Source organism: Chrysemys picta, chromosome 2 (genome assembly GCF_011386835.1).
Source record: "Chrysemys picta bellii isolate R12L10 chromosome 2, ASM1138683v2, whole genome shotgun sequence".
In the NCBI taxonomy this organism is placed as follows: Eukaryota; Metazoa; Chordata; order Testudines; family Emydidae; genus Chrysemys; species Chrysemys picta.
In genome coordinates, this window is record NC_088792.1 from 15,666,857 (window position 1) to 15,687,238 (window position 20,382).

Genomic DNA, 20,382 nt, shown 5'->3' on the forward strand with positions numbered 1-20,382 from the left:
TTTCGTGGGTAAGAACCTCACTTCTTCAGATGCAAGAATGGAAATATCCACTGGAGCAGAATACCATTTAAGGGGTGCTTCTCTGAGACAGCATGTTATATGTATGCTACACAATCTGCATTGACTGCTGATTTGTTTGGAGATGCAACTTTTAACTTTAAATGGATTGGGTCCTGTTACTTTTAAGATCACCTTTCTCTTCATATGATATTGTGAATAACTGAGACAATCAGTCCCCTGAGCTAACGCTCCCCAGTTTAACTGCAAAGGGGCAGGGAGCAGGATATTCTTACGGTATGCACTTCAGCTAGAGAATTGTTTCCCACCTAGTTCACCAGTGTATGAAACTGTTGTTCTTCAGGTCAGGTTGCAAGGCTCATTGCTCATTTGTTCACATGTTTTTTTCCCTTAGGGTGAAGGAAGGGATAAATTATCAGCTTGCGGGTAATGGAGAATTTGTTTTGTACCTCCTCTGCCCTTGGGTGCCTGCATGGGTGGATTAGTGTGGACTAATATATTAATAATAATATAATAACATTAATAATATTTTAGCCTTATATTTATAAGAAGGCAGCCCTGCCAGGAGCCAAGCTCCTCGTACCTTTATGCTGACCTAAGTTTTGCTTTCCCTTTCACAGGTCTTCACTGGAATTTTTACAGCAGAAATGATCTTCAAAATCATCGCTCTAGATCCCTACTACTATTTTCAGCAGGGCTGGAATATTTTTGACAGCATAATTGTTATGATAGGCCCAATAAAAACATTTTTGGAAATAAACCTGACATTTTTCAGATTGGTAATGATTCCTCTTTTTTTTATCTGTTTGACAAAACAATAAACACTTTGCATGATTTCAGTGGCCCACATTCCCCCAAATAATTTTATTTTTAGATAGTGAATAGCTACAATGAAAATTCTAGACTGCATCCAAGTGACCAATTAATATCTAAATTGTTTGATGAATTTGTAAACTTGATACTGTGTGTTAGTATATAATAAACCAACAAGAACTATAAGTCAAAAAACACATTTAAATGTTTACCAAATGGTCTATACTGGATACTACAAAACCTCTGAAGCTGTCTCTCTTGAGTATCCTGGCTCCAGAGGGCTCTGCTGCTTTGGCTCTCCACCCCTTATCATTTCTCTGCAAGGATTAGGATCAGTCTGTCATTCCAGACCTTTTCTTTTGGTGGAGGTGGGGATTTGGAGGGCCTTCCCCCTCTCGCTCCCCAAGAATATTCTTGGGATATTTATGTGAGGTTATGGGTGAGGTTTCCTCACCAGAAATACTTAGAGCTGAGAAAGGAAAGATGGTCCAGGAGCCTCCTCATAAGGTTGCTCCTAGTTTAGAGCAAGGAAAAATAGGCTCTGGTAACCCTATATAAAAATGTCACTCTTATTCAGCACATCGGTTCCCTCTTTGTATTTATTCAGAGTCATATCTGCTGATTTTGTGACTAAAATAAGTGCTTACTGCTGTTTATTCCTATTAGCTTTCACAGCTAAGGTGGAGTCATTTGAATTCTATTTCTTCTTGTCTATCATAGCCAAGATTGGTTACTGTGATAATCAGTTACATCTGAAGACAATGGGGAGCCACTAAAGCCCTAAAAGGGTAAAAAGGGGGTCACTAAAGTCCTAATTTGGCATGCAAAACCCTTATTACTGGTGATGATGCACGAGATTGGGGGCGTGGGGAAGAGCTTGGTTTTCAGATAATTTCCATTGGTTTCCATTTCGTGGAACTCAATCAATTCTTAATCAGGCCCTAAAAGCTTGGGTCCATGGTAATGTAATAGGACGCAGTCCTGTAAGTTTCTATACAACTTGAAGCAAAGGAGCTCATCAGTTCAGGGGGGACTTATTAGTCAGTTATAGTTGATATAGCCATACTTAGAATATTAATGAATAATAATAGAACTCCACGAATCAGAGTGTAAACAGAGCATTTTTATTCACAAAAATATTTACAAATCATAATTTGTTTTTAATTATTTGACCATTTCTAGTAATATAGGAATACTTGTTTCTTGAGCTGGTCTAATGGTGCAAATAATACATACAATATATTTGCAATTATGGTACAAAATAAAAGCACCAAGTATGATTTGCTTTGATTCATGATGTTATATTTTTATTTGGACAACTGCTGTGTATTAAAGAAAATGATCATGAAGCCTGAATTTTAGCATGAATGACTCCTTCATAATGAATTTTCAGAAATGGATTATTCTGTTAATTAATAAGTTTCTATCAGCCAGTCAGGGAACAATAACAACACCATGGGACTTAGATGATGCGGCCGCACAACACAAATAAGAAATAGTGATAAGCAAACTCAAACTGTTCATGAACAGCCAATAGTTTGAAAATTATTCATCCAAACTATTTGGCGGATAGTTGCGAATAAAGAATATTTTAAGTACACAAATAATGTAATCAGAATTAGTTTGCAAATCATCCTCTAACAAGCAAAAGGACTACATTGAGAACAAATATTATTGAGAACAAATAGTTCCACTTTTTACCAGATTATAATTTGTGTGTTTCTGATAAGACAGAAAAAAAGTACAAGAAAATATGCATTTCTGAGTATAACAAATATATCAAAATTATGGGCTCACTTTTTTATAAGTGAGTGTTAGAAACACATTATTTAATTTTTTTGCTATTTGACGTTGTGCTATTTTGTTTTGTCTTACAGCTGCGGATCTTCAAATTGTCAAAGTCATGGCAAGCCTTAAATAAACTTGTGAAAATCATGTGTCAGTCAGTTGGTGCCTTTGGTAGTCTCGAACTGGTTTTGGGTATCACTGTATTTATTTTTGCTGTAGTAGGAATGCAGGTTTTTGGAAACTATTACTCCAACAGCACTAAAATAAGCACAGACTGCAATTTACGCTGGCATATGATTGATTTCTTCCATTCATTCCTTATCATATTCCGAATTCTATGTGGAGAATGGATTGAAACCTTGTGGGGCTGCATGGAAGTAGCTGGGAAAGAGCTGTGTCTTCCTTTTTTCTTGCTGGTCCTGGTGGTAGGAAACCTAGTGGTGAGTTTCCAAATATTGTTCTGTTTGTATTGCTCATATGTAGGGACCTACCAAATTCACGGCCCTTTCTGGTCAATTTCACGGCCAGAAGTTTTTTTAATTGGTCTGTTTCATGATTTCCAATGTTTACATCTGAAATTTCACTGTATTGTAACCATGGGGCTCCTGACCCAAAATGGGATTGGGGGGTGGTGGTTCAGAGTTGTTGTGAGGAGGTCCCAAGATTGCCACCCTCACTTCTGTGCTGCTCAGGGCTGGGCTAGAGGAGGTTCCTGGAGCCCCTGGAGAAGCAGGGGGTGGAAACCCCAACTGCAGCCGCTGGGAGCAGAAGTTCTCAGTCCCCACAGGAGCCACTGGGGAAGAAAACTCCAAGGTCTGCTCCCGGATTCCCAGCAGGAGCTGCAGGTTGGGGGGAGTGGAAGTCCAGAGCCCAGCTCCCGGGCTGCTGCAACACAGAAGTGAGGTTGTACCACCCTAATTTCTATTCTGCCTCTGGAGGTGGGTCTGATCTCCCCACCAAGCGTGGTGTGCCGGGGACGGACAACTCTTGTCCCTCCCCAGCCTGGCTGGACTAGCAGCTAGGAGTCCCAGGCTCCCAGCAGCATGGGGAAGATCAGATTTCACAGGGAAGAACTGATTTCATGGCTGTGAAATTGGTAGGGCCCTATTCATATGCAAATATACTACCTCGCCATTTTTTCTAGAAAGTGTGAACTTTCCATGAGGCAGATGTGCTCTTTTTTGAATGCATGCCCCACGTTTATTTGCTTATTTTTTATTTTTCGCGTATTAGTGGATATGCCATTTTTTGGGTGTCTTCCTGACTAGAGAGGGTACTGCTGGTCAAACCATTTGGATAGTTCAGTGTTTTACTGTAAACATTATATCACAGAAGCTTTGCCTTCAGTATTTATGCCCATGGCTCCCTTCTCCCTCTCTTCTTTTGCTACGGCAAGGTTAACATACTCTTCAGTGAGTCTTACAATTAATTACTGTCAGCTCTTGCATCTTTTAGCAGGTTACACTGCCAAGCGTTTCTGATATACTTATTTTTCACCACAACTGATCTATCATATAACTTACTTCCTGTCCCTTCTGTACCTCATGTTGCATACTTTCTCTCTAACTTTTACATATGTTTTTTGTCTTTATGATGTATCATTAAGTTTCACCTTTTGGGAATCCATCCATGCTCAGCTCATGCATTAGCAAAGTATTCACTAAATAAGATAGTGTAGTAGAAAATGTTTTCTTGTTACCGTGTTGTTATAATAAGGAAATAATATTTGGGGGGTGGGAGGGATTTAAAAAAGGGTTTCCAAGACTGCTTTTTCAATTAAAAAATAGTGTCATCAACTTACTTTTCACTTCAATTGTTTTCAGGTGCTTAACCTGTTCATTGCCTTGCTGCTGAATTCCTGCAATATTGATGATCCAGCAACACCAGATGAAGCTGAAAAGAGGACCAAGCTTCAGCTTGCCTTTTCTCGGATTCACAGGGGTCTGCAGTTTGTGATACACATAACAGGGGATTTGTGTTGCAAAATACTCAGACAAGGGCTGAAAACAATGACCAGCAGGAAGATTATGGTGAAAGTTACCGCACAGAACGTTGGTGGGAATTACCATGCCGCTATAGATATGGGGGAAAATTACACTGATAATGGGATTTACCAAAACAAAGAGGCAAAGGAGTATGAGGATTTTATGACCAATTCTAACACATTTGTTTGTGTTCCCTTTGCTGAGGCAGAGTGTTACAGTGAGGATTATCATGATGAGAATAGCACATATACCAAAATGGAATATATAGCAATGGTAAGATGCCTAAATGTTTTGATATCTCTTTATATTTCTACTTCTAAGAAATAGTGTCTTGGACTCAACAGTAAATTATAACTTTAACCCATTTTCCCTTCTGTGGTTTCCATATATCTAATTAATTAACGTTCAAGATGGACTTCGTTTCCATTCCACCCAAGGACCTCCATTATTCTGAGTCCTAGTCTTGTTAGAGTGAACAATAGGCTTCTGAATATTTTATAAGGGTGAGGAAAGATTCTATCTGAAAATGGAAAGTTGGCAGGATTTAGTTTGTACAGCAGGACTTCGGTGTGGTACATTTCACAATACCTGTGATATATCCACAGGTGTTTGAAGACGTGCATTTTCTGTCTATGTGAAAAAGGGGTTAGTCATGTGGATATTTGCCTTCTTGGTGGCCCTGCAATAATACAAGCAGACACAACCAGCTTCCTGCTTCCTTGTTCTTCCAGTGGCTTCAGGGGGAAGATGCTGTTGATACTGAGTTGTATTCCATTTTTCCCTTGCTATCCCTAGTTATGTTTCTATCTGTTTTGTCTCCATTTACTCCTGGATGAAAGCCAATCACCTTAAATGAAATTTGACCAAGACAGAAATTACTTCCTTGCTACCTCCTCCTCTGTTCTTACAAATAGGTGGGATTCACAATTTTCTGAGGGAGGCTTTATTTGAATTTCTCTCAGCTATTCAGTTAATAGTGATAGTTCATTGGATTGATAGCCAAAGGAAACTCAAATAAAATCTACACCATGAAAATTAAGCAATTTATTTCTAACTTTTTCCTTCTCTAGCTCAACTTCTGGGATGTTTTTTGGGTACCCATCTCTCATTTTGGGATTTTCTGAGCACCCCCCAGGCCTTTAGTATGTCCCCTGATCTTGTTACCTTATGTCTTCTCTGCATTTTACCAACATTTCCTGTTCCTCTGCATGTCTCTTGCACCTTTTATTTTCCTTCTTTTTCTTTCTTTTTTTATCTGTGGTTCTTTACCCTCGTGTTTTCAATTTTTTCTTTTATTTCCAATGAGTAGTAAAAATTTGTAAAATAATATGGGATTCTACATGGTTACCTACTTTAGGGAAAAATAAAAAGTATCAGTCATTTGAGTACTGCTCTTAATTGCTTGATTACGTATTTCTAACATAAGATACTTAACGTGATTATTTTTCTAAACTATGAGTTCCTCAACTTGTTTTGGGGGTTAGTAGAGGAAGCTGAATTTCCTTATCTCTAGAAAAATATTTATGAGTATCTCAGTGCATTTTGTTCTGTCAAGAAAATTCTGCTTTAGAAATAAGTATGCCACCAAATAAAAATAAAGAAAATAATCCCATCTTGGATTATTTCCAGCAGGAAAACCAACTAAAGCACTGGACAGAGAAACGGAAAAGCTCAGGGGTCTTAAGTCAGGCCTCTGGAACTTCTGATACCATAAATATGTTTTCCACCAGTACACAGAAGGAAAAACAAACAGCGGTAATGGTAATAACTTTATTATCTATTATAAAGGCTCTAGATATAACAATTGTTTTATTTGTCCCATTATTACTGTGCTGAGGAATGAAGTGGTTTCCTAGAGGTAATAAGTTTATGCAATGCAAAAAACAATACAGTTCTCTAATGATAAGACAGACATAATAGTTCTTTCAGAATGTGGAGATTGCTGTCCAAACTGAAAAGACATTTTGTATTTCCAATAAACAGCTAAGGTTATTAATATATAACAACATACAGTACTATACCAAATAAATGCAAAGGAAATAATCTAGGATCAATGCCAAATTTTAAGGGCTATTTTTAAAAAGGTATCCTTTATCTGATATTCAGTTTTGTGCAAAATTATTGGCACGTTTAGTTGTGGATCCTCAAACCCTGTACCTGTAATTTCTAAATTGCAGTTGATTCCATCCATGACTGTCAAGAAGTATGTCTCCATTCTAGGCAATATAGAAAATCAAATGGAAGTTCAGATAGGTCTATGGACTCCCTACCTTCAAAAGTGCACATAACTCTAACAATAGTATTTTTGAAACCACTCTGCAGGGATAGTTATTTGAAGTCCTGATATTGAAAAATAAGCTCTCTCGGTATGATCACCCAGACCAACTTATCCTTGCTTGTCTTGACTAATTAATCTTCAAACAACATGTCACACATATCCTAGTATATAAGAAGTTACGATTTTGAGGTGGTCTTTAAGACCTGTTAGACCTGAGAGAGATTATTTGCTATGGTGGTAACATTTCCTTATATGGGTCAGGGGAAGGACATCTGCCCTAATTGAAATATGTAAAGTCACAGAAATCCTAAATATCTATTTTCTATTTAGAAAAAAAGAACGTTGTTTAATGTATTGGTAAAATCTTTAGGCAATGGTTCTCAAATAAGAATGATTTTGTTTGTAGTTATAAACCACTGGGGTGGTGAAGTTAATGACTATTGACAGTCTTATGCCCCAGTTGTAAATGAAGCCATGCGACCCTTTTTTACCCTCTTCCATAGTATTTCTGAAATCACAGCCAGTGGGACTTTTTTGAACAGTGAGCTGATTAACCTAACTCAGATTGCCTTCACCCAACCTCCTAAGAGCTCTCAACCTACTTTAACAATGAGATTGTTCAAATCCATGACTATTTCACCAGGACCATGTAAATTAAGCTGGAGCAAAGAGAGAGGATTATTCTACCTTCCCTGTTGGAGTTTAGCCCACTAACACAAATACAGTTTGTAGGAGCTCTAAAGGATATCCAAGTTCCTTTATGTGAAAGAAGACTCTGTCCCTCTTGATTGCAGGAGGCCAGGGATGAGCATGTGACCCACTACTGACAGATCATCACACTCCATCTTAGGGAAGGTGAAATACTAACCACCCACAAGCATTTCTGAACAAGCTGTTGAGACAGATATGGAGAAATAAATAAAACACACACTTCCTGGAGAGTAAGGAAAGTGTAAGCAGGGGAATGGTACCGCTATTGTGGGGAGCTTTCCTGACTTCTGCACTATCCTGGTGAAATGGGCTAGTGGAAGGATTTTTTTATTTTTATTAATAGAGATATCCTCTCTCCTAGAGCTGGAAGGGACCTTGAAAGGTCAGCGAGTCCAGCCCCCTGCCTTCACTAGCAGGATCAAGTATTGATTTTTGCCTCAGATCCCTATGTGGCCCCTTCAAGGATTGAGCTCACAACCCTGGGTTTAGCAAGCCAATACTCAAACCACTGAGTTATCCCTCCCCCCCTGAGTCCTCACTCCCACTTCCTTTACCCAGAGGCCTCCCTGCCCTCGAGGACTCCCCTTGCACTCTCCTGTCTAGCAGAGTCCTCGTAACCCCAACAAGGCTGGGTCCAAGATTCCTGGGGGGGAGGGGGGGGTTGGACCCCCAGCCTTGCTGTGGTCACGTAGGTCAGGGGCTAGGGTGTCCCCACTCCGGGGTACTCTCTCTGCACTGGATGCTTTCCTGACCCACTGATCATTACATACGATTTAAAGCAATACAGTTTATTTAATTAACAATTAGTTTAAAAAGGAATAAGGAAAAATGGGAAAGGTTAAAGGAAACACATCACCCCGCTCTGTGGCAGGGAACATCACAAACAGTGTCTCTGGAACGTCAGGGCAGTTCACAGTCTGTTTCTTGTAGGTCCCAGGCCTCCTCCTCAGGCCCTGGCTGTGCTGCAGGGCTGCTGTGGGTCAGACACTTGCTCTGGCGGTGGCCACACGCTCTCAGGCTCTAGGTGGCAGGACCCTTCTTCCCAGCGTCCCCCCCTGCCCCTGCCCTGTCAGGGTTACAATCCCCCTCCAAGTCTGGCCTGCAGGGCCTCTTGGCTGAGGCGTCTCCCTGTGCTGGGCCCACTGCCCAGGGTCCTCTTCGCTCTCCCCAGCTGTTCACCATATGGACTGCTCCGTTCTGCCTCAGCACGGCTGCTGCTGCTGCTCTGCCTCCAGCTCCCTGGGCTGCTTCTCTGGCCCCTCTGGCTCTGGTTGCTGCAGCTCTGCTCCCAGGACAGGTCTGCTCTGCAGGCTGCTTCTGTGACTCGGCTCCCAGCTCTGACCTGCTCCCTGGGCTGCTTGTCTGGCCCCTCTGGCTCTGGTTGCTGCAGGTCTCCTCCCAGGGCAGCTCTGCTCTCTCTGGGCTGTGCTCTGGCTTTGGGCTGCAGCTCTGCTTCCAGCAGCTTAGCTTGGGCCCCTGCTCTCTCCTTAGCTCGGCCCCACTTTGTCTGACCCAGGCAATTCCAGCTCACACGGAGGACGGGATCCCCCTGGCCTCCTGACTCCTTGATTAGCCTGCCCATCCTGTCAATCAGGCTGACCTGGAGCATTGGCCTCTCCCCATTGCCCCTGGGGACTGTCCGTTGCAGGTCCTGATTTCCCATCAACCCTTCCCCTTTTAGTACTGGGAGCTAGCAACCAAAACACCCCACTGAATGTTAGTATGGGGATAACAGTCCCCTTACAAAAGGAAGGAAACTACAGCTTGTAGACCACGCAGCGGTCCACTATCTAAGAAACAAAGGCAGATGAGAAGCATCATACCAGAGTACTATGCATTCCACTGTCTCATCATCCAAATTAAAGAACCCGGTTCTGCTATATAAGGGCTTGGCTATCTTAGAAAACTCACATCTCTATCCACAGGAAGGCAACTATGCTCAGTCAGAATCTTGTGAACACTCAGCCCATTGTGGAAGTGGTGGAAGTGGGGGGCAGGGCATTCTTAGCAAAGGACTCTTGACTGTGGAAGTCCATTCTAAAGGAAATCTAATGATTTTACCTAGCACATAATATAATACCCACCTTACCTTCTAAGCCTTCCCCTCAATTACAAAGGTTGGGCAGGTGACAAGGAAGAGGAAAAACAAGCAAGAGAAGGACATCTATTTTTAAACATACCTTAAGTAATAGCCACTGAAACAAAGAATACAGAAGAGTGTTTCCTTGTTCTATTGTTATGTCATTCTTAATTATGTCTTGGCAGTTCAGTACCATTGTGATAGGGGCCTTTGAAATAGCTGGATAAATCACTTGTTTTCTTGATATTTTCTTCTGTTACGTCCAGTTTATTTTAGGATAATGCAGCTGCTTTAAGGGAAAATTCATAAATTGCCTTCCTCATTTGTTCTACTGTTGTGCAGGAATTGGCGGGGATCATCCAATCGACTGAAAAGTTAGATGCACCTAAGGACTGTTTTACAGAAGGTAAGAATCTGCTTGCTTCATAGTGAGATGAAGTGTGACTAATATTCCAGAGGCATTGCTTTAGAAAATGTTTTCATATTAGCTATGAGGCATTCTGACGACCCGTGTTTGTGTTTCTCTGAGTCACTTCTTTATACAGATAATTCTCAGAACACATGTAAAATGCAGAAGACACTTGTTAACGTGACTTGGTGAACTGTTGCCTGTTGTCAAACTAAGAAGCACTCGCTAAACCACTGCACTGCTATTACCTTGATAGCCTTCTGCACTCTATTGCTTACATTAACAAGCTATTTCTTGACCTGCTTAATTGATTTTTCTGTTTTGCCAAGATGTAAAAAGGCTTCGAGATTGGGACGGAACTCTTGGACCTGTTTATCAGATAATATGTAAATGTTGTGATGGACCCAGAGCTTTTTCAGAGGTAGTGCAAGAATAACCTAGGAGGGCTGTAGTTTCTTGTCCGCCTTCAGACTTCCATCTATTCTCTTCAAATCCAGAAGCCTTCCTAGTTGACATCAATCCCTCTTCTTTCCATAGCCCTCTGTGTAATGCTGACCTCACCTGAACTTCTTTGGTTCTGCTGATACCTCCAACATTAAATGGTGCTCTCGGGCCTCTTCTCAGAAGCACTACAGGGGTTCCCCTCCTTCACCTAAGAAAGGCATTTCTCCCTGCCAACAAACACTTCTACAGCCTATCCCTGTCGTCCCCAGAACCCATTGAATCCAAACTTCCCAGTCGATATCTTCTGAATGACGCATACAATTATACAAAAATAGGACTCCTTCTCTCAATTCACTAGATCCTTTATTGTGTCTTTGAGTGTAGGGATATGTATTATATAGTAGGATAAACATAATAATTATAACATCATGACATTTAGCTATGTATTAAACCATGAAAAACCAACCTGTATATCTCTCTTGCCTTTTGTTCTCCCTTCCCTCACTTTTTCTCTCGTTCAACTGTATATCTTGGTGCATTTTTTTCTGTGTTGCTGCCTCTGTCCTTTTCTTTCTTGCCCTGTGTTCCGTTCTCCTACTTTGAGCTGCTGATGTTTGAAGCAGTAGCGGCTTGTTGTGTTCAGTAAGGGCTCCTGCTGCTATTCTTGCCCCTTTCTGAGGATGCAGAAAATAGATTGAGAATGGATACAGGCTATCCTGTGCTTTTTCTTTTCAGGCTGTGTCCAATGCTCCTTATGCTGTGCAGTGGATATCACAAAGTTTCCAGGAAGTACTTGGTGGCGATTTAGGAAAACCTGCTACCGAATTGTTCAGCATAGCTGGTTTGAAACTTTTATCATATTCATAATTCTCCTGAGCAGTGCAACTCTGGTAAATTTAACTTACTCTCTTATAAGATTTGACTTGAGGGGTGTATGTAGTGCCCAGGGGTCCCCAAATCTGAGGCAGCCTGCATAGCGGAGCTGTCCTAGAGCTACAAATTCTAGAAGCTTCGGCTCCCCAGCTGCCAGCCAGGGGAGCTAAAGGCAGGGTTCTGCTGGGAGTTCACAGAACAAGAAATGCTTCTGCAAACATTTGTGTTTGACAAATCAGCATTTTCCAGTGAAACCCTGTTTCATCAGAAAATTCCTGACAGCTCTACTCACTAACTCCATGACAACTTTGGGTGTCCCAGTTTTTGGGAGACCAACATCGAAAACCGTGGGACCTGATTTCCACAACAGCAGCTGGACTCAGTGTGAGCTGCAGGCACTCAACATATCTGATTTTCAACATTTCTGAAAATCAGGCCATAGCTGCCTTAAGATAGGCCCCCAATATCTCAGGTACAAAAAATAGAAAGCACTTTTTAAAATGTAGACTTTAAACAAAATGTAGATTGTTGCTCATTCTTGTGGCACATTAATAAGTAAAACAACAAGTGCTATATCTTAGCAGAATTTTAAAATAATCCATTATAAAACTACAGAACCGTTTTACTTTTAAATTCTCAAATTCCAGGCATTTGAAGATATTTACCTTAAGGAATATGCAACCATTCAAAACCTTCTGAAGCTTGCCGATATAATATTTGCTTACATCTTTTTACTGGAGATGTTTCTGAAATGGGTGGCTTACGGTTTCCAGGAGTATTTCACAAATTTCTGGTGTTTGCTTGATTTCTTTATTGTATGTGTAAGTATTACTTTTAACCTGTTTTGTTCAGTGTGCTGAATTATGTAGCCACATAGAAAGCCACTGTAAAATGAGATTAGGCACACATACAAGTGTGAGGGCCAATTTCCCAAAGCTGAAACTAATTCTGAGCAAAATTGACTGTGAGGAAAAATTTGAATAGAAAATTGTGAACAATAATTGGGAGTTGTTTAAGAACATTTTACTAGATGCCCCAAAAGTCACAATCCCACAATCACTCAAGGCAACATTGATTTAAAAACCATCCTGGTTTAGAGGGAAGATGAAGCAGTAATAAAAGTGAAAAGATAGTATATACCAAATGAAAAGGGGAAATTGATAGCTGTTAATATAACTTAGAAGCTAAGCAATGCAGACAGTTAATCAGGGAAGCTAAAAGTATAAATGAAAAAAACATGGTCAATAGGATTAAGGAGAATAAGAAGGAATCTTTAAAATATATCAGGAACAAAAGGATATATAACAATGGTATAGGTGTAGATAGAGATGGTGAAATTGTCAACAATGAGGTATAAGAGGCACAAATGTTCAGTAAATATTTCTGCTCTGTATTTGGAAAGAAGCTGAATTATATATTCATATCATGTAATGATTAAATGCTTTTATATTTGAACAGTAATTAAGGAGGATGTTAAAAGCATGTACTAAAAAGTTAAACATTTTTAAACCAACAGGTCCAGATAACTTGCTTCCAAGAGTTTTAAAAGAATTGGCTCACAAGCTCTCTGGAACGTTAATATTAACTTTATTTAAATCTTGAAATACTGGGGAAGTTACAGTGGACTATAAAAAAAAATCAAATGTGTCAATAATAAAAAAGGATAAACGGGGTGACCTTGGTAATTACAGGTCTATTAGTCTGCCATCAGTTGTGAGGAAAATAATATAATAGCTGGTACAAGACTCTGTCAATGAAGAGTTAAAGGATGGAAATATAATTAATGCCAGTCAACTTGGTTTTATTGAACTTAGGTATTGTCAAACGAACTTGATATTATTTTTTTATGAGATTACAAGTTTAGTTGATAAAGATAACTGTTGTAATATGATATATTTGGATTTCTGAAATGCATTTGACTTAGTACCACAAAACGTTCAGATTTAAAATTAGCATAATAAAATATCAGTATACAGCGGACCCTTGCTTGAACATGCATCTGTATAGCGCGATTTTGCTTATAGCGCGGGACCGCTCACGGATCCCAAATTTAATTAATTACATTGTGATCCATGGTAACAGTAACAAAATATTTATAAACATTTGATCAAGATACTTATAAACATACTAGTGAAAAGATAAGCATTTGATCAAGATCCAGCCACGGGTGCTTAGACCCATATTGATTGGCTCCAACATGACCAGGCAGCTATTAGCAATGAGCCCTTTAAGAGTTTACTTTTTATACCCTTTAACAAACAAGTGATGTTATTGTCAATTATCAACTTCAGCTAAAAAACAATTTGAGACAAAGAGTCCTGTGGCACCTTATAGACTAACAGACGTATTGGAGCATAAGCTTTCATGGGTGAATACCCACTTCATCAGATGCATGTAGTAGAAATTTCCAGAGGCAGATATAAATATGCAGGCAAGAATCAGTCTAGAGATAACAAGGTTAGTTTAATCAGGGAGGATGAGGCCCTCTTCTAGCAGTTGAGGTGTGAACACCAAGGGAGGAGAAACTGCTTTTGTAGTTGGCTAGCCATTCTCAGTCTTTTTTTAATCCTGAGCTGATGGTGTCAAATTTGCAAATGAACTGAAAATTTCCACTACATGCATCTGATGAAGTGGGTATTCACCCACAAAAGCTTATGCTCCAAGACGTCGGTTAGTCTATAAGGTGCCACAGGACTCTTTGTCGCTTTTTACAGATCCAGACTAACACGGCTACCCCTCTGAAATTTGAGACAGTTCACCCTTATTTTCAATCTTAATTCAGATAAAATGTACAATCTTCTTTTTACCCAAGGCCTGTCCTCCCTATCTATTACCTTCCTTCTTGCGGACTAACAGCTTTTCCATTGCACCTGGGTTTACATAGGCTCTAGTGTTTGAGACGACAACTGGTATGTAGAGTGTGATGGTCCATGTTGGCTTCTTCTAAGACAGGTTTCCTTTGTTTTAGTTAAAACCATCTGCAGTCACCCCTGTTGCTAAAAGCCTTCTTTTTAGAAATTTCCCCTTATCTTATTCGTTGGACCCAACATTCTCCCTACTACTTCCCTTTTGGCCTTATAATTCATTTCCAAGGCCTTTCTTTTACTTGCTAGTTAGGGCCTTTCTTTGCAACACAGATTTCTTTAACCAAATTTAAGCTAATTTAATTCTCTAATTTTAAATTTATCCTACAGTTCAGGATTATTATTTGTAGACGAATATGAGAAAGGGTTAGAGCAGAGGTGGGCAAACTATGGCCCGGGGGCCACATATGACCCTTCAGATGTTTTAATCCAGCCCTCAAGCTCCTGCCATGGAGTGTGGTCTGCCCCGCTCCACGTGTGCCGTGGCTCCGCACGGCTCCCGGAAGCAGCAGCATGTCCCCCTCCAGCTCCTAGTCGTAGGGGCAGCCAGGGGGTTCTGCACGCTGCCCCCGCTCCAAGCGCTGCCCCCGCAGCTCCCATTGGCTGGCAACCCTGGCCAATGGGAGCTGCAGGGGTGGCACCCTGTAGGAGCAGAGTGCAGAGCCGCCTGGCCTTGCCTCTATGTAGGAGCCGGAGGGGGGACATGCCGCTGCATTCGGGAGCTGCTTGAGGTAAGTGCCACCCAGAGCCTGCACCCCTGACCCCCTCCAGCACCCCAACCCCCTGCCCCAGCCCTGATCCCCCTCCCGCCCTCCAAACCCCTTGGTCCCACCCTCCTGCACCCCAGAGCCCGCACCCCTGGCCAGAGCCCTCACACGCACACCCCTGCTCCAGCCCAGAGCCCCCTCCCACACCCTGAACTCCTAATTTCTGGCCCCACCCCAGATCCCACACCCCCAGTCAGAGCCCTCACCCCCTCCCGCACCCCAACCCTCAATTTTGTGAGCATTCATTGCCCACCATACAATTTCCATGCCCAGAGTATTCTAAAATTTGCCCACCCGGGTTAGAGAGTAATTATGGTACAGTAAGAACAGGCACGTATACTCCATTTCATTCCCTAAGAAAAAAATATAACATTCAGGCCATGAATATCTACTATCATCTATTCAGTAAACCCCTTTATTCCATTTACCATTTCTGATGTGATTACTAATCTTAATTTCAATTCAATCTACACAGGTTTCATTTACAAGTTTTAGCAACCAGGAAGTATTGAAAAAAGCAGAGTTTTGTGCCAGCCAAAATGTGAAGTCTTTCAGAACCCTGAGGGCATTGAGGCCCCTCCGAGCCTTATCCAGATTGGAAGGGATAAAGGTATAGATAACTATTTTCAAAGAATCATAGGACTGGAAGGGACCTCGAGAGGTCATCTAGTCCAGTCCCCTGCACACTATGTGCCTTTGGAGTGTTTATGTCTTTCATGCTGATCACAGTCAAACTTTCTTTACAGAAAATGTAGTTGATTCTTCTTTTCTAAAACAAAATAGAATTAAAAAAATGAGTCCTATTTAAACTATATATATAAATTATTTTTAAAGGAACATTTAACAGATCCAAATTGGCTTTAAAGACGCCAGCCACTATAAGGACCTAATTTATGAATGAGTGAGAAGTTGATAGATGCAAAGATGAAAACAAGTTCTCAAAAATAGTTTTTTTGGGAACTTGTTTTGGTGACTGCTTATAACTACATTTCTTTTCCTCTCCATTCATTTAATTTATTTCAGATAGTTGTGTATGCCCTAGTAGGAGCTATCCCTTCCATCATGAACGTCATGCTTGTCTGCCTTGTTGTCTGGCTCCCATTTAACATCATTGGAGTGAAAGAATTTCGTGGAAGGTTTTGGAAATGCACTAACATATCAAGTGATTTGATTGATCAAATTAAAAGCAGAAATGACTGTGAAATCCATAGTCACTTAAAATGGGAGAATGCTAAAGTCACCTTTGATCATGTTGGAATGGGGTACTTGGCTCTTCTACAGGTGGTAAGTTCTATTACAAACACTTTCTTTTGCAGGGAGATGTGTTGGGCCGACGTCCCAGTCATAGTTGCACTTTTATTTATCCTCATAACCTAAAGTCAGAATGTTTAACTGTGAAAATGATGTATATTTGAGCCACTCAAACCATTTTAAAGACCTGCATTGTAACTGCATGTTTTGTGTTGAGTGTAGGCATTCCCAGGGACATATTTTATCAAATGTGTTTTAATCCTCTAACAGGAGTGCTAAACCTGAGACAGTTTGTATTTTAGTGGGTCTGAAACCACTTTTATTTTCTGTATTCTAATGTTAAATTTAGTCACAGATCAGAAAAAATGTAGCATAGTCTATGTATTCTACCTAGTTGTATTAATATGGTTCTGACTACTGTAGCATCTGAACACTTCACAGACATGAATGAATTTATCCTCCCAGTACCCTGGTGATGTTGGCAATCATCATCATCATTGTACAGATGAGGAACTGAAGCATAAAGATTTAGTGACCTGCCCAGGGTCACAAAAGAAGTCAATGTCAGAGCTGAGAACTGAATCCAAGTTTCTTGAGTCCCAAGCCGAAGCCTTAGTCACGAGATTATCCATCCTCCCAGTGTGCCATTATTATCCAGTATTCTAGTAAAAGACATTAGTGGTACTAGTAACTAGTAAAAGAGACTCTTATCCCTTTAAATTTTTAGAAAGTCCTTAGATCTAAAATTGAAACCATTTAAAGTATTCTCCCCCTCTATGCCCTTCAGTGTTCACTACCCCTATATCTCACCCAGGTGTAACTCACTCCTGCCCCCACAACCCTTCCAGAGTGCTTACAGAGTTGCTATAGTCTTCAGGAGGGGAACGCCATTCTTTGATCTGTTGGCCTCATTATCTCTGTCGGAGCTGTTCTCCCCTCTTTTATACACTAACCTGCCTTACATTTTTAGTGCTCATTCAGAAAATGGGAAATTTGCAAATAAATAACTTAGTTTTAAAAGATTTAAGGTTGAAAGCTTGTTTTATGGGCTTCCATAATTGTTTATTTCCAGATATTCTAATGTTTGGGGTTTTTTAAATGTGCAGCATTTTTTGTTACAGATAATATTGATTTTAGGTGTTCGCGAACTCCACTGAAACCTACTTCCAACCTGAACTCTTTGTATGTGAATAACTTTTCACCTTAGCATTGTAGAATTCTTTCTGCTCATTTAAACTCACTTGAACCATGATTTAATTTTAAAACACTTGACTTTTGACTTTAATGAGAATAAGTGTAATATATTTTTCATAATCATGTACTTGTTATTTTTTCTAGGCAACTTTTAAAGGTTGGATGGACATTATGTATGCCGCAGTGGATTCACGTGAGGTATATAATCAAAATGAAAATATTCTGTATTGTAGTCATTGTCCCCTTTTTAGCTGTGTGTTGCACTTTTCAGTCTAGTTAGCAGTATCAAGATGAAAAAACCAGTATGTGGACACTCTAAAAAAGATAAGGAATTAATAGATATGGGAAGAGTAAATACTCAGAGGATAGATTTAGGGACAACATTGTCAAATTTGAGTAGTCATACAAAACCCCTTCTGCGTTAAGAGAATTTTAAGGGCCAGGTTGTGTAAATTTATATACAATCCTGTGGTAGTAACAGAGCCCAGCCCCTCCAGGGAAAGTTCCTGGAGGAATTGCACCAAGTTCCTTCTCTCTCTTTCTTTTGTATGTGTACAATAAGAAGATTACTGGGTACATGTTTAATACATATGGTTGCAGCTCGTCACCACCTACATTCATATACTTCCTTTTTATTCCTTATTCTCATATGTTGTTTCCCACTCTCTGACCTAAATTCAGTCCAGCTGACCTCATTCACACTCTTCTTTTTGACTCTCATTTACTTCCCCTCTTTCATTCACTCAAGCCCTGTCTAGCAAAATAGATAGTATTTAAAAACCTTTTAGCTGTTTGTGGTCAACCCTACAGGAGCCAATACATTTTTAAAGGTGTTAAACCCTGTCTACACTAAAAATGTTTTTAAACACAATTTATATTCTTAGTCTAGACAAGCATAAAGACTCTCCCAGTCTCACTCCCTCTCACAAGTAGCCATTCACTCTGAGCATGAAAACTTCTGGCTCCCGTACTGCTCACTGTAAAAAAAATAGCTCGTGCACCACACTACTCTACCTCCACACTCTCCTTCTCCTCCTCAAGAAGCCAACAGCTCTGGACGTCTCTACTCCAATGCTGACAGACCAGACTGTGCATTTGCCAAGTCCAGAGAGTGACTGAGCATGCTCCATCCCTGGGCTTTTGTCCCGGTAAAATCCTTGATGTGATTTGTGATGAGCTATGGCTTCTAAAGTGGTGACTAGGAAGCCCTGCTACACCTATGAAAAGCAATCAGTCATCCCAAACAGATATTTTGTGCATCCAAATGTACAGGTGAGGAGCTGTTTGGGGAAACATTAGAGAAATCAGTAGCTGAAATAGAGAGATCTCAACCCTTACTATTAAAGCCAGCATAGCAGTCTGCTGGCCACTACCATTACCGAGGGCATTCAAGAAAGGATTGATGCCTTAGCAAAGGAAAAAATTTGGAGCAGTAGCTTCCACGGAAACCTAGATAAATTTTCTTTACAGATCAACAAAATTCTCAGCGTGACAAAGAGAAAATGAGCATTTCTGTTTGAGGGCTTACAATTTCTATGCAAGACTCTTCCTTCTGATCTATCCTTTACACCCAGAATCTTATGAAACAGCTGGTAGAGTCACAGCAAGGCTCAGGTTGAAAGTCATGCATCTATACCCATTCATGGACAACATGCCAAACTCAATATGGAGAATTGCTCACCCAGAGATCAAAGGAGGCATGGCTCTGGCCATAATTTTAACACCCTGGTAAAAATATGCAAAGATCCAAAACTTCATTGCATCAGCCATTTCCTGGCAGTTGCCAATCCATAGCCAGTTATCTCCAGTGGTTAGGATTGCTGATGCCTGGAATCCTTTTCATCCTGAGTGAGATTTCTTAAAATGTACCTCCAGAACTTACTTGTGAGGACATGGAAATAATCACCTGAGGCAATGCAAAATTAGATGTTGTTCCTGGATGACGTCCAAATTTACTTTTGTGGTGAGATAAGTACAAACAACATGCTGAAAACCAACCCAATTGTCACTGCATACTCATTATGGAAGCAAGCCTTGCAGGGTGGGGAGCATACCTTGAAGATAGATTTCCAAAATCTGATTTTAGTTAACTTTGTCAGCTTTATCAGTGGCGTATCTGAACACAATCATCAACATAGCCAAATGGGATTGGATCAATGGTCCATTGAATCCAGTATCCAGTCTATGACAGTACGAGCTGCTCCAGAAGAAGGTGCAGGGAACCACATATTAGGCAATTATGGTGCTCACAGGGGAAGTTTCCTCCTACCACCCAATGAGAGATTGGCTTATGACTGAAGCATGAGTGTTTATATCTCCTCCAAAACAAAAGGTCAAAGCTTCTCTGTGACAATGAAAATAATGTCCTGGCCAGAGAAGAATCTGCACCCTTTTAAGACAGTTCCCAGAAAGGATACAGAAAAAAGGATAAATGAGATTTAAAGTCTCCTTTCTAGTCCTCCACTGACCCAGAAGGCACTTGGGACTTGATAGCCAAGGAACTTCTGTTGCACCTCTAGAAAAGACCAAATCTTTTTGAAGCAGGGACATCATCATCTGGACCTGGAACACCTACAGTTAACCTCAGGCATTGGAAGAGAAGTGTGCTTCAGCAGGGATTCTCCATTAGCCTTATTGATACTTTTAAGTATCCAGACAGAACTCAACCAGAAATTTTCATTCATTGATCTGGTCAAATTAAGTTTCTGATATGAGGGGAAACAAAAAGCTGTCTGGGGGTAGGGATTTATCTCTTTGTAAAGTGCCCAGCACAATGGAACTCTGACCTCTAAATGCTACTCTGTTAAAAATAATAATAATAATAACCTGACCACAAAGCTTTGGCGATCTCAGCTACACTACAGTTTCTTCAGGATGGTTGATTGGAGTCCTACAACTAAGTACCAT

The 20,382-nt window shown here is 40.5% G+C and overlaps 1 protein-coding gene across 1 annotated transcript in view; it reads left to right on the forward strand.

The window, feature by feature from the left end:
• The window catches only part of LOC101949665 (sodium channel protein type 5 subunit alpha-like), a 121,895-nt gene that overhangs the window by 61,088 nt on the left and 40,425 nt on the right, over positions 1 to 20,382 (forward strand). Inside the window, exons 12-21 of the mRNA XM_065582404.1 lie at positions 639 to 797; positions 2,709 to 3,059; positions 4,443 to 4,877; positions 6,234 to 6,365; positions 10,016 to 10,079; positions 11,262 to 11,416; positions 12,047 to 12,220; positions 15,506 to 15,640; positions 16,054 to 16,314; positions 17,620 to 17,673. Of these exons, the coding sequence (XP_065438476.1) occupies positions 639 to 797; positions 2,709 to 3,059; positions 4,443 to 4,877; positions 6,234 to 6,365; positions 10,016 to 10,079; positions 11,262 to 11,416; positions 12,047 to 12,220; positions 15,506 to 15,640; positions 16,054 to 16,314; positions 17,620 to 17,673 (1,920 nt within the window). The remainder of the gene's footprint in view (positions 1 to 638; positions 798 to 2,708; positions 3,060 to 4,442; positions 4,878 to 6,233; positions 6,366 to 10,015; positions 10,080 to 11,261; positions 11,417 to 12,046; positions 12,221 to 15,505; positions 15,641 to 16,053; positions 16,315 to 17,619; positions 17,674 to 20,382) is intronic.